The sequence below is a fragment of the Colletotrichum spaethianum genome (genome assembly GCF_022836535.1).
Source record: "Colletotrichum spaethianum MAFF 239500 DNA, contig52, whole genome shotgun sequence".
NCBI lineage: Eukaryota > Fungi > Ascomycota > Sordariomycetes > Glomerellales > Glomerellaceae > Colletotrichum > Colletotrichum spaethianum.
The window spans coordinates 42,574-56,532 of NW_026054822.1; the positions used below are offsets into that span (position 1 = coordinate 42,574).

Here is a 13,959-nt window from a genome sequence, read left to right on the forward strand (position 1 = left end):
CATCGCACAGTCTCTTGCGAAGCGGGTGCGAGTGGTCGAACTGCCCCAAGTCTTGCGCTCAAGCCGAGCCCAAGGTGGCGTAAAGCCCCATGTCCTGTCCAGCATCGTAGGAAAGTATGAGGGCACACTGTGCACATCTCCACTCAGAGGGTCAAGGTTCTCTGCGCAAAGTCGCTTAGTCTCTACTTTCAATTCTTCCCTAGGAGACTCCCTCTTCTGCAACAGCTCTGGCTCTGGCATTCTTTCTTGGCCAGAAGAACGCAAGAACCGGCACGTTATGGCTTGGAAGCCTCGAATTTCTGTCCCTAATAAATCCACCCTTATTCCTCAACATTTCAGCGTTTGTTTCTCATGAGATAGCCGCGGGCCAGCACCAGCCACACTGGGCAAGGTGGGGTCGCCCACTCAGCCACAACGAGGGGCATCTGCACTTCACCTTGCGCCTGGTCGCAAGATAGGAACGAAAATCGACGTTTCCTAGAGTTGTGTGAGGAGATAAGAAGACACCTGTTTGCCAAGCAGGGAAGGCAAACGTACCGTGCGAACCTGAGCACCCAACTTTAGTGCACAATAGATGCCAATACATGCACACCGAGAGGTGCTCTGTCATGCACCGACCGACACCCTGAGGTGTGGAAGTACTGCGAGGATTGACTGCAGAGCCATCTTGGGGGAAGCCTGACCCTTGCAGGCGAATACCACCACACATCCTGTTGCGTATGTCCATGAGTTCATGGACTTTTTTGGAAACAACCGGCTATTGTTGTTTATTTCCTACTACCACACCCAGAGGCTAGTTTGCTAGGCGCAATGGTGGAATCAGGCTGGCTTGCGTTCATTTGTCTCTTGTAGACTACTCTCCTAATACCATACCCCCACCGAAAGTCCTAACGTCAGTTCCTCTCCTTTTCCTGTCTTCTGCAATATTTCTGCCTTGCTCTCTCTCAGCCGGCATCCAGTGGGGCACTATTTCAGACAATGGGTGGGTTGCGCTATTGGCAAAGTCATAGACCATAGCCTTGACAACCTGTAGCTCTAAGGCAGGTCCGGCCAAGACCTGCCCAGTATATCACAATGCAGCGCTCTAGGAACCCGCTAGCCAGACTGACAGCGGCTATGAGGCTCCGCGAATTCTCCCGCTAGCCTTTCTCGTATTCCTCAGTACCTACCGCTTCCATCTCCCCCCGCCCGTCCATGGCGCTGTAAATCGGCGTTCAATGGAACACCGAATCGCATCGGCAACTTGCATTGCTGCCTGATAGAATGTCCGTATTGGGAGGCAAGTCCGGTCGGACCAACCCAAGTGGCAGGGATTCTCACTCCTTGGAAGAGCACCAAGGCTAGGAGCCTCCTTCGCTTGGATCTTGCTGCGTTCAGGCGTTTGGCCACTCTTGAAGGGCAACCCATACGTGTACAAATAGTCCCAGTTTCGGTCGCTGGACTTTACATCGTGTTTACTATCTTCATCTTGTTCACCACCGCATCAACTGAAATGGCCGAATTCAGCTTTCTTTCTCTTTTGCCCACATACATGCTGGGGATGGAGATGTTACATCATTTGTCGTGGGTTCTGGGAGCCATTTATGTAATCTCTACCTCCGTTCGCAGCATCCCCGGCTACCAAAAATTGGAGAACAAACTCATCACCTCTCTCGAGAAGTACTGGGAAAGAAATACGCAGACGATCAAAATCCACAACGACGACTCGCTGTTTGAGAGCGTAATCGCTTGGGCGGGCTGGAAGCATGAGCTGTTAGGTTCTCAGCACCTGGTCGCTACGGCTGACCGAGGCTCGTATCCTTTGCGAATACGAAGAGCCATTTCTGGAGACTGGTCCCCGGGCGAGGACTTAGTGTTTACCCCAGATGCGGGCTCGGTTTGGTTTCAGTACAAGGGCCATGACGTCTGCATAACGAGAGTCAGCAACCGATTAATTCCGGGGGAGCCAAAGGAATCGTTTCAATTCAGAACGCATTCCAAGGACTTGGATCTTAGAGACGTCGTCGAAGAGATTCATCAAGAGTTCAAAAAATCGAAGAGCCAGGATGTGGAAGTATACCAAGCAGTCGTTGATCCGAAGGATCAGACGCCCGGGTGGGACCATGTTGCGAGCCAGTCCCGGAGACTAGAGACGATGGCCCTTCCTCCGAGAATGACAGAAGAATTGGTCAAAGATCTGGATGACTTCTACAGTCCTAAGACGGCAAAATGGTATAAGGACAGGGGCGTTCCTCACCGACGCGGGTATCTGTTCGCCGGTCCCCCAGGCACCGGGAAAACGTCTCTGTGTATGGCTCTGGCAACGAAATTCAAACTGCCAATCTATCAAGTCAGTTTGGGATCCCCTGATATGACCAACAACCACTTGATTAAGCTATTTAAAAGACTGCCGTCAAAGTGCCTGCTATTATTCGAGGACATTGACGTGTCCGGCGTCATCGACCGTGAGGCATCATCCATCGAAGGAAGGGTGGGCGTTACACTATCCGCACTTCTCAATCTCATCGATGGCGTAGGGGCACGTGAAGACCGCCTTCTCGTCATGACTTCTAATCGTGCCGCCACACTCGACAAAGCTCTTATCAGACCTGGAAGAATCGACAAAACATACAACCTCCAGTTAGCAGACGAGGACTGCGCAAAATCCCTCTTTTGCTCATTAGTGTCGGGTGAGAAAGAAGAGATTGAGACCCTGGCTGAAGAGTTCGCAAAGGCGGTCCCCACAAATGAGTTCTCGCCATCCGCCATACAGAACTATCTCATAGGCAAGAAAGATTGTCCGGAAACAGCAGTCAGAGACGTGGGAGCATGGGTTCAGGAAATGCGGCGCTCGAACCATCCAGACATCACTCATGTCACAAGCCATCGTGGGCTCCATAGACGTATAATGTCACTTGTTTACAGCGTATTCAGCCAGTCTCAAACTTGAACTTTCACTAGAGAAAGGTCAACCATGAATACCTATTAATAGCTTGACTTACCTTTGATCGTCGTATTGCGTATTGCTTGTCTTGTTTCCCTGCTCTCTCTTTTCCTGTCTTGTTTGACTGTTGCTCAGTGTCATTTCGAGACGCTGCTGTGTAATCCGCCCGGCACTTCAACGCAGATCCGGAACGGCTGTCAGGAGGACTGTGTCAACTTGTTTCAAATTAGCCGGATGGAGTATCCGAGTCATTTGCAGTAAGCCAAGGGGAATGTTCAACTCTCGTAGCGGGCACGTAACCTCACACTGCCAACCTCGTAAGTGTCGACTTCGAAGCTTCTTGCTTGTACAGACATGGAATACAACAGTGGTTCGCGAAAGCCATTCCCTTTCAAACGTTACTCTCGACTTCAACCGGCAACCCAGCTAAACCCACATGGGCCTAATGCGGCCAAAACCGGCTTCTTGTGTCGAGATACATGACTGGAGGTCTAGGACACCCCCTTCAGGATGTAGTACCCTCTCTCTGAACGCTACGGAATACATAGACTGCAAGGAAGCGATATGCAAGGAATGGAGACAGGAGATCTTGTTAAAGTCCCGTGTTCTATTCTGCGAATCATTCCCGTCCTGAGAGGTTACTCTTGTCTGAGGATGTGTGGGAGCTATACGGATGCATTTGTAGGTAATCGGGGAATTGGATGACGCTGAGGTTACGGAGACCATGGCTATGATGGACCGGTGCGCTATGTTAGAATAACGCAGAGGCAGATGTAACAATTATCCGTGGCCATTCTTGATTCAGTCATCCATCTTAAGCAAGCATCTATAAGCTATCTCACAAGCATGGCAGCATCCTTCTCACTGCGACCCTGTACGGGTATATCAACCGCGAGATAAAGAAGGGGCTGAAGACCTAAAGAGTCGTAGCGGTCTGATTCATGCTTGGGGTTTCTGCCGTTACGCTACTGTTGTCGGGGCTCCGCCGATGACAAAATGAAGCAGCGTGTTGTGCAAGGCTGAGGTCGTTTCCCACAGCCCACTCTAAGCGCTTGAAGTTATTCAAGTCTTCAATCTGGGCCCTTATTCACGGTGATGGGCCTTGCATACTTTCGTTTGACGGTGGTGATTCTAGAAGGGGGGATAAACCGCTGTGTGTAGATTGTGAACGGCTCACTAACGATGTGGTCTCTGCGTTCCTCGGCTTGGGCTCCTCGGCTTGGGCTCGGAACGGCACCGCGGGTGGCTGCTCTCGGCAAATTGAACCACGACGGGGACATTCAGGGCTAAATACCCATCCGTGTTGTGTGGGAAAGATGAAATGTCTATCGATTTTCGGGCGACTGGTGGGCTGCCGCCTGCAAGGTCGTCTGGTAGATCGCCATTGAAATCCCACACAATCGATCATACACAGAGTTTGGGCAAAGGGCTTGGTGAGGGCGTTCTCCTGGGATTTAAAGCTTCCAATTTGGGGCTTTCGTGCGGAGGAATGTCATAAGGATTGTACCCATCTCTTGCAGCGGAGCACTGCAACTGAGTCTGAACAACCGACGCATTCATAGTTGTCGCAACTAAAGGTGGTGAGATAGGTCACAGATCAGGTGGTATAAGCCGCTGTGGAGTAAATCCTGTCTATGATTGTGTCGACGGCAGGCAACGACGAGGTGACAGTAGTTGTAGTAGTGACGATGTCGGCGACGCACGTAGTGGGGATAAGGCGCGCGGAGGCGGTGAGGTTTGTCGCGATGCGCAACGGCCCATGGATCTTCCTCTAGTTCCTTTTTGCAGGGCCACGGCTCACGGGCTGATTAGAGCGTCGAGGAAGCGTCGAAGCAAGCCGTACCATGTCGTTCGAGTGGTGGTGATGATAGTAAGTGTGTTGCGAACTCGGCTCTGAGTCAGCTACCGCTGCCTTCGTGAGATACGGAAGTAAGCGCTGTCGTTGTTGTGAGCGAGGTGGATATTAAAAGCGAAACGAGGATTTTGATGGGATGCGGCGGCGTGAAAGCAGGTGGGTGGATACACACCGAGAGGTGTTCTGTTGTACACTGACACCCTGAGGTGTGGAAGTACAGCGAGAATTGTCTGCAGAGCCATCTTCTTGGAGGAAAACCTGACCCTTGCAGGCGGATACTGATGCCACAACAAAGTCCGTACAAGAGCATCGATGGACATTCCTGGAAAAGATCAGCCATGTTGAGGCAAATGTCAACCTGCTCCCCCTCCGCTACGGGCGACGGCTTGGCGAATCTGCCGGAATGGTGAAATCAGGCTGACTGGTGATAAACACTTCACTTGTCTCTCTTTTATGCTACTCTCCCAATGTCACACCTCCCTATGAAGACCTTGCCGTTAGTCCTTTTCGTTTCCAGTCCGGTACAAGGTAAAAATGGACACGACCTGTCTAACAGATCGAGATGCAACTTGCAAGAGTTCGTTGTAGGCGGCTGCTGCCTGAGTTCTCCCGTCGGCGCTGTTCTATAACACGAGCGGGGGAGCTTGGGTTGGAAACGAGAAACGAACAGACCGCAACCCGGATCCTCGCTGTCTATTAAAGTACACCCACACAGCCAGCAAGTATCGCTCTTTCTAACCTTTCTCAACCAGCCTGCTGGTCACTACAATCAAAGGCCTCAGCTTCACCGCACTTGTTTTGCATTTCTTTTGTTCAGGCGGTGTTGAGAGCCTGCCAGAGGATGAGCAACACGACCATTCTGCCCCCATCCTAGAGACTACGACTTTTGCGTAAAAATCGGCCATGTTCCCCTCTCGACTTGCCCTGTTTGCTCAAGCCGCGCAATTGCTTCTTTCTGGCACACACCCCATTTCCGTTCCCTCTTTTGTCTCTCTTTAGTAGATTAGAAACCTCCAGCTACGGGGACAACCCCTTCAACACGTCGGCGGCCCGCTCCAGTCCCTCATGAGGATCGACTGCATCGTAATCATGCTCGCCCGCCCAATTTGCCACGAGCGCTGTGCTCACCAAAAGCCTTCGCCACGACTGATGACGCAGGACAAAGGACGAAGCCAAGAGAACCTCATCTGGCTGGTAGACGCCAAAGCCGAAGCGCAGATCACTGAGGTGAGGATGCTCACGCGTGATCCCTTCCGTCAGTCCCATGGAATGGCATAAGGACCCGAAGGCCAGGTCGCAGCGTAGCAAGTCGAGTCCTCTTATCGACGTGGTCATCTCCAAGAGATGGTGGGCAGCAATCGGGTATGCAGCCCGGGGGATCGACTCGTGCTGCACAGCACTGGACTCCGTTGGCGCGCTGTCTGCGGCCATGTCTCGACTTCGATCGTGCCGAGGCCGGGCTTGGTCCGCGCAAGGTGTTTCAGGAGGAGATCTGGTCGCTGCTCTCGACCCTGAGGCCTTAAGCGCAAGCAGCTTCGGGAAGCGCAGTGCTTTGAGCCGGCTGGCCGTGTGTCGCATGCGGCTTGGGAGTAGAGTCCAGATCTGAAGTCGACGAGGGTGGTGATTGCGTCGGCATACAACTGCGCTCTTTGAAGTGACATGTGAGGTGTCGAGATCCAGGACATGCTAGTTCTGTGCTACAAGATGTCGCTACTGCACCGGAACCATAACTTGTTGACTCGTATCGACTGCAGGAACGGTTCCCAATCGAGATTTCCCAGGATCATCATGATTTCGACAGGAAAGAACGGGAGGTGGCCGGGAATTCTGAGGGGCATATTCGTCTCGGGCTCGTTTGTAGGAAAAAGGATCTTGGAATCCGGAGCAAGCGCTGGCGCCTGGAAGAAAATCAGCTGCGGCACGGTGAACAGTTGGAAGGGGATATTTACCTGGTTTGCCGACGGACCGCGCTGTGTGTGAGTTGTCTGGTCACGCGTGTCTCGACTTAGGTGGTCTCTTCTTGGCTTTGCGAGTGGCCGCCGTCGTCGGGGGTGCGCGTCTTCCGGGTTTGTTCAGGAAGCTCTGTCCTAGTCGTTGATTCTGCTCGACTTCAGTCATTTGGAGCTCAAGAGGAGTATTTGATATGTGTTACTGGCGGTGGAGTCAGAGCTGCTGTCGCCAGCGGCAGCTAATAAGCTGATACGAGCGCTACTTGTCAACCAGCAGAAGGGCACGATCAAATCGACAAGGAGAAAAGAAAACAACGAGTGATTCGAGTCGGGGGAGGGGAGGATATCAGACGGACGCAACAAGGGCCGAGGGGGAAGGCGCGACAAAAAAAAAATGACGGAGAAGGTGCGACGAGGCGCACCCTGCTCTCGTTTCTCTAAGGCCGAGATAAAACCACCGCGGCAACCATCTAGCGCTGTATCATCATACTCGTCGTCGGCGTCGTCGTCGCCATCATCTACGTCGCTGCTTCTTCAAGGGCGACAATTCGAAGTTCGTCAGAGTCGGGCGCTTGCGTCACAGCGACTCACGTCAGATCGCAGAAACCCGTGAGGACCTAAGCAAGAGTTGTTATGTAAAGCACACTCACAGCTTGAACATGCTACGGCGGGTATACATATGGTAGTGTTCTGCAAGCTTGGCCTGAGGCGAAGTGCAAGTATGACATCGAAGCAAATGAGCCAAGGCGATCCCATCCAGCCAGTGTTTCCTACATCGCCTCCTACATGGTTCCTTTCTTCCAGGCCCGGCGAACGAACGATCTAGGAAAAGGGTCAGTTGGTTGGTATAAGTGCGTCGACTAGCCACACTGCTTACCTAGACTTCTCCTCCATAGTCAGGACGAACGGGAGGACGAATCGCAAGAAGCAGGTCTTGTTGCGGGAGTCACGAAATTCCACTCTTAAAATGTGCTCTCGTAAAGCCTTGACATGGTTGTCGTACGTCTTCAACTTCGGAATGACTCGGAGCCTTCCTTCGGCGGCCCAGAACACAGCCGATATTCCGCTGAGGGCGAATCTGAGAAGTGGATTTCCATCCCGGTAGGTCGAAGAAAGGTGGGGGACATGCTCGAGAATCGGGTCCTGACCGTCGACGACCACCCAACACTGGTGACGCAGGCTGCTCGCTACGTGCGGCGTGTGGATCTCGCTGAGCTCGAAAACCACCCTGCCAGCCTGATCCGTGAACTGCGGGCCGTCGGAGTCGAACGCGCGTGCCGCCTAGGCCTCGGCGAGTAGAGGGCGGTACCGTGCTGCCACAAATCCGATGTCGTCGCCAGTGGTAGGGGACGGCGAAGGCCCGCAGCCAGGGCGTCTGGACCAGCGGGCCGGCGTCACAAGCGGGCTCTGCTTCTTTGCCAGATCCAAGGGCGTCGCGCCGGAGACGTCCTGCAACTCCGCGTTCGCTCCGCTTCCCAGCAAGAACTCGATGACACCAAGCCCGCCGAAGGTCGCGGCGACATGAAGCGCCGTCTGTTCGCTTGCGTTCGTTGCGTCGACGTCCACGCCCTTGTGTAGCAGCAGCTGGACCAGCTCCAGTACCATGTCGAAGGCTTCGTCTCGTCCTGAGAGGTAAAGCGAATATTCGTCTTCGCTAGTGTTGACCGCCAACCGTCGCGTACCCATGTCGTTGCAGGCTCTCAGCGCGATATGGATCAGCGTCTCTGTAGGCCGAGTCGGCACGCGGTCGTTGCAGTTCGCGCCCAGGGACAGCAGCCGGTGGGCCAGCTTGAACTGTCCGGCAGCGCACGCCGTCGCCAAAGGCGTCATGCCTTGGCCCGTCATTGCGTTGATGTCGATGTCGCCATGTGTCACTAGCCAGTCGGCAAAGTCGCAGGCTTCGTCTCCGGGCGCCCAGCGGCGGCTCAGATCGTGGAGAGCCGACAGATTGCGGATGTTGGGTCCGTTGTAGTCAATCCAGCCGAGCACGTCCTCTGGGCCATCGGGACCGTCCACTACCAGAGAGGAACCGTGGCGTACGATGGCCTTAGCAGTGTCCCAGTTGTGATAGCATATGGCCAAGTGGAGCGGTGTCTTCCTGGCGGCTCTAGGCGTGACGTTGTGAATCGCGTCGGTTTCCGCCTCGGCTTCACAGCGCCAGCAGCAAACCGCGACGGCGTTGACATCGGCGCCGGCGATGACGAGCGTCTCGACCAGGTGGGTATGACCCAGCACAGCAGCGACTTGCAGCGTTGTGTAGCCCTTGACCTTGTGCGTGAAGGCGAGCCACTTTGCCGGGCAAGATTCCTTCCAGGGGCTCCTCCACTTCTTTGGCCATCGTGCGTCGACAGCGACGCCATGGCGGATGGCTTTCTGGAGAGCGGCGGCATCCCCTCGCGCCGTCGTCCACAGTACAGAAAGGCCGTTCAGAGCATCTCGTCGGTAGAGCGTGCCGTTGAGCTGGCCCCAAAGCTTACGAGAGCACTGGATGAGGTTGTTGAGCGCGGCGTTTCGCAGAGACGGCTTGAGCTGCCCGATGATGTCGCACTACAACTCCAAAGGCAGCTGCGCCATGGCCGTTTTCGCTGCGATCGGCGTGGGTTGGCAGGTTGGCAAGTTGTCTGGCGGCACTCGAAAAGGTGGAAGGAGCAATTTGGTGAACCTCGGGCTGGTAATCGAGAAGCTTCTTTGAAGAGAATATGGTAGTTGGCCGTAAGTAGAGCGCAGGAAAGGAGGAAAGAGGGTGGGCGCGAAAGAGGGTAGATTTCAACGGATGGCGACTATGATGGTTGTAGACCAAACCGAAGCGCGCTGCTCGTGTTATCTCAATCTGCAGACAGTCAGACTATGGTTCGATTTCGCCGATGTTACTTACCCAAGCGAAGCAAAGAGCCGAACAAAATCCTGTCCCAAGGTATAGCGGAGGGCGGTCCGCTGTTTGCTCTGGCGAAAGAGCTGTGAGGAGGATCGCGACGACGGCTGCGGTGACGATGGTGATGGAGGATAAGCGCCAAGCAGTCAGATTATTGACAGAGAGATAGTTGCTTGCCAGCCGAACTGGCTGGGTAGTTGATTGGGTCAAAGGAAGGTAGGGACGTCCGTCAAAATGGAAGGAGCCACCACCGCCACCTTCCTTCTGGGGTTGGTTTATCGGCGAATGATCACGTCAGCATTTCAGCTTGTTCACGCACGTACCAAAGTCGAGAGTGAAATAAGAAAACCGATTCAACCGACAACCTCTACTCTGTATTTCCCATTGCTTTCGGTATTTTGGCGTCCCTACGCTGGAGTCAGGCCAGCGCACATCCGACACGAAGCCTTTCAGCCGACCGCTTGCATCCCGCCTACACTGCTACCGCCACCGCCGCGCACCGTTCCTCTCTCGGCCCTGGTCTGGGGTTGACGAACACACAGCCGGGCGAGGGCTGGAAGAAGCGGACCTGTTCTTGCGTCAGACAGCCCGCTCCGGACTTGGCTGCCGCCGGGCTGGCCACCGACCCCATGCTGCGCCGGCCTGCAAGTCTTGTTTGCGGTCGCCATGCGCACTATCGCCATCAGCCGAAGCGTCGAATGTCGCCGCCTTCTTCATGCGATTCTGCCTTGTGTGCCAAAGCTGCCGCGACACACTTTAGAAAAAGCAAAGTTGGTTCATGCTGCTCATTCTTTGCGCACTCTCCCAAAGCGTCGTGAGGACCGAATCCTCGCGTGGCGCCTCGTCATTTGGAGCGACCTCCGCGCCCTCCGTCCCCTCCACTTCTACCATTAGCCAGTCGGGTATTAATACTGGCTCGCTCCCTGTCATTGACTCAAGCCTAAGCTCGGGCCAGTCAAAGTCGCCGGCGGCCCCCACGTTACACGTCCCGTTCGGGGCGGGATCGTCCCTGACAGAAGGCCCCCTGTCGAGGCCGCGGCCGGCGAATTTGTCCCCTTCGTCCATCGTTTCGTCCGTACCTTCGTCCTTCGTCACTGTCCCTGTTACAGCAGTTAAGACGATTGCTTCTGAGTAACCGGCAGCGTCGCCATTGTCGTTATTGTCGCCGTTGACAACGTCCGGGCTATGGGCGGCGTCTTCTGTGCTTTCTCGCAGATTTCTCGTGTCCGCGTCGTGCTAGCCGTCATCCACGGCGGGTTGGTGGTCCGCGTCGGCGCCTTGCCCTACGTCCTCCGCGTCTTCTGCGTCCCTCTCAATCAACCGCATGAGTCGACGGCGCCTGATCCTCCCTGTCGCTTGTCTCGACCATAAACTCTTCCAAAATCGGTGTGCTCTCTCTCCGCCGATAGCGGGCGGTAGACCGGGTAGGCCGGCTACGGCGTCGACGGTCGATGGGCTGCAGGCCGTTATATAAATCTAGTAGCTGACCCACATCTTAGTCTATGCCACACCTCTTACGATACGACAGCTTCCCCCCTCTCTTCCCCAAACGTAATGGGCTTACAACCTGGTTGAAGTCCGGGATGCTCTGACCCTTGAGGACGTGAATAGCTCCGTCGAGCTGTCCGTATGTCGGCATGCAGTGTATCGTAGCGAAGAACGCCCTCGCATCTTTGCCCAGTCTGACTGACTTGCGTTTGGCGCTGCAGCCATATGTATTTCCGGACCTTCTCCGTGGCCTTCTTATCATACTCGTACACGACGTCGTCAGAGGAGACCACCGCCATCGTCTTTGACAGATCACAGCAGGAAACCGATCTTCAGAACTGCGCCGCGGAGTATCGAGTATTGGATTCTTTCGTCTTCGTCATTTGCTCGGCTGGAAATGACGTTCGCCAGCTTGCCGCGCCACTTATCTCTGCATGGCTTCAAAGCTGTTTCTGGCCCGTCGTGAACATCGGAACCGTCGTGAACATTGGGAGCCCGAAATGGCTCTATTGCCGTCGCCTGCTGTTGCACCACTAAGTTCACACCAAAGAGTCCTTACCAATATGTAAGTCCGCGCCGCAAATCCACATTTCCAAAAAACTTGTCCACAGTCAGAATTGGAGGTTCACGAGACGGACTTTCGTAGAATCAACACCCCTGCCAGGGCCCCATAACCCCTGACGTCGCCCAGGAGTGCATCAGTGCTTGCGTAACAACGGCGGTGTTCGGTCGCAAGGAACCCCCAGTCCGCTCCAAATTTCTCGCTATTGGTTCGAAATCCAGAACTGGAGACTGTCCCACTGTGGCTCTCGAGTCTTGGCGGGACATTTGTCCATCTAGCGGCAGGATCAGCACGTTCAGCCCGGGCTGATGCAAAAAAATTCCATATAATGATTAAATGTCGTCTGCCTTCCGCCTTGGGGAGCGTTCAGCATCTTGTGGCGTTGTCGTCTCCGGCCAGTGTATTGTATGGCTAGCCGTCGTGCATTGCATCGCGGCCTTCACCAAGGTCAATAGCGGAGGGAAGCCCTCGAATGGACAGCCATCCAAGAGTTCTCCGTTCTAAGCTTTGTGAGAACACTGGTCAAGACCCTCTTGAGGGCGCTGACCGAGCCCCTGTTCCGTTGAAAACAGTCCAGGGAGCTCTAGGCCAGCAGAACGTTTCGCTTGGCCCTCAGCATTGAGCAGCCAACAGCCACATAGGCCACAGATCTACCCCAGCCAAGCTTGGACACCAAGTTAAGAAAGATCAGAGGCATCCATATCGCCCTTTGACAAATGCAGCAAAGGGTCGGTTTTCATTTGCGTCGATGAAAAGCAACAAGTAGACTCATAACAGGGTTACATACGTATACCTAACATGATTTACTATATAAAATCACAACCTGCGTTAGTGTTGTGAAGGCTCGACTTTGGACATGGATCATAAGCCTCTCGAGATTGTCGAATAGGTAGTTTTATACCTCTCTTTTTATGTACGACCTTCTTCATTATGTCGGTAACTATAGGGTAACAAAAGGGTTTTGCCATAGGATAACCGTGAGGCTATTGCTAGCTAGTCTGCTATGACTGAACGCCTTCTTAAACGATGACGCTTTACGCGGCCGGTCGTCCTACACGAAAGCGGTCATATAGTTAAGCCAACTTCGCGTTAGATTTCTACTCTCAATTAAATAAGTTGTCAAAGATGGAGGCTTGGTCGTTTCTATGCTAACGATGTCTGAAACACGCCAGTAAAAAGTCCAATTTGCCCATCTTTGGGAATAACGAGAGACCCATTCGAATCGAGCTTAGCTAATTCTAGACAACGCGGGTCGAGCCAGTCTGGGCTCAAGAAAGCATGATCTTTAATCAGCCCAGTCCTATTCAAGGTGCAGAGCAAGCCGTCTTTGTCGATAAATGCAAGAGCAGTTTGTCGCTCCGGGACAGGAACACAACTTTCTGCAACGTCGTCAAGCTGTGTTAGTCCCAATACTTGAGAGACCCGCTCCATGTATGATCGGTGTATAATAGAGATAGGTATCATTTGAGAGCGGGCACGGTATGCAGCGTCCACTTCGTTGATGTCAATGTAGAACAGCCAAAGCTTCTCCGGTCGATTACTCTGGCGAACCCGCACAAGTACCTGAGATCCATCTTCTTCAGAAAATAGATCCGTCACCTGAGCATCGACAGCCCCTTGCATAAACTCAGCACAGTTCGCTACCACGTGAGTCTGCTGTTCACTGAAGTTGAAATATCCTTGCGGTTCCAGACTGCTCGTCCGCAGTATGCGAAAATCATGGGTTCCAAAGCCCAAGACCATGTCTGGATCATTGGGATGGATCATCCATTGATAAGGCTTGCTTGCAGAGAAGCTACAAGCTACTATGCCGTCTCTCCACGACAGGCGCATAATTGAACAGCCAATAGAAACAAGCAGGTAGTTACCATCCTGGCTGAAGAGCAGACCCCGAATCTCTCCGCTAAGAGTCGTTCGAGCGATCTCTTCGAGGCGCGGCAGTTTCGTAGCTTCGAAAAGCTTGACAGACAATCTCGCTTCGTCATCTAGTACTGCAAGGTACATTTCATCATGACTCCAAGCCAAATGAGTGATGGTGCGAGGATGAGACGAGGGCTCCATAAGTATCATATTTCCATCCGCCCCATAGATACTTATCTGACCACGAGAATGGGCGGTGCAGTAGAACTTTGACCGCGATCCGATTGTCAAAGCCTCTACCGGAGGTAAGCATAGTGATGATGTGTCAGAGTTTGTCAAGGGACCTTCTTGTGGGGTCGTTTCATATTCTCCAGCAGTTTCGTCAAAACCTGCCCTCCTGGGATATGAATGCCGAGCGAGGCAGATTGGTCCCCAAATCCCACAGGTGTC

At 53.7% G+C, this 13,959-nt stretch overlaps 2 protein-coding genes across 2 annotated transcripts; both read right to left on the reverse strand.

Moving 5' to 3' along the window:
- Positions 1-2,482: 2,482 nt before the first annotated feature.
- ColSpa_11869 (uncharacterized protein) lies at positions 2,483-3,064 on the reverse strand (the record flags this gene model as incomplete). Its single annotated transcript, XM_049278081.1, has 2 exons — positions 2,483-2,588; positions 2,982-3,064. 2 exons carry the CDS (start codon positions 3,062-3,064, stop codon positions 2,483-2,485), a joined length of 189 nt encoding a protein of 62 aa, XP_049134038.1.
- Positions 3,065-5,795: 2,731 nt separating this feature from the next.
- ColSpa_11870 (uncharacterized protein) lies at positions 5,796-6,209 on the reverse strand (the record flags this gene model as incomplete). The annotated part of the gene is made up of 1 exon (XM_049278082.1): positions 5,796-6,209. One exon carries the CDS (start codon positions 6,207-6,209, stop codon positions 5,796-5,798), a length of 414 nt encoding a protein of 137 aa, XP_049134039.1.
- Between the last annotated feature and the right edge of the window lie 7,750 nt (positions 6,210-13,959).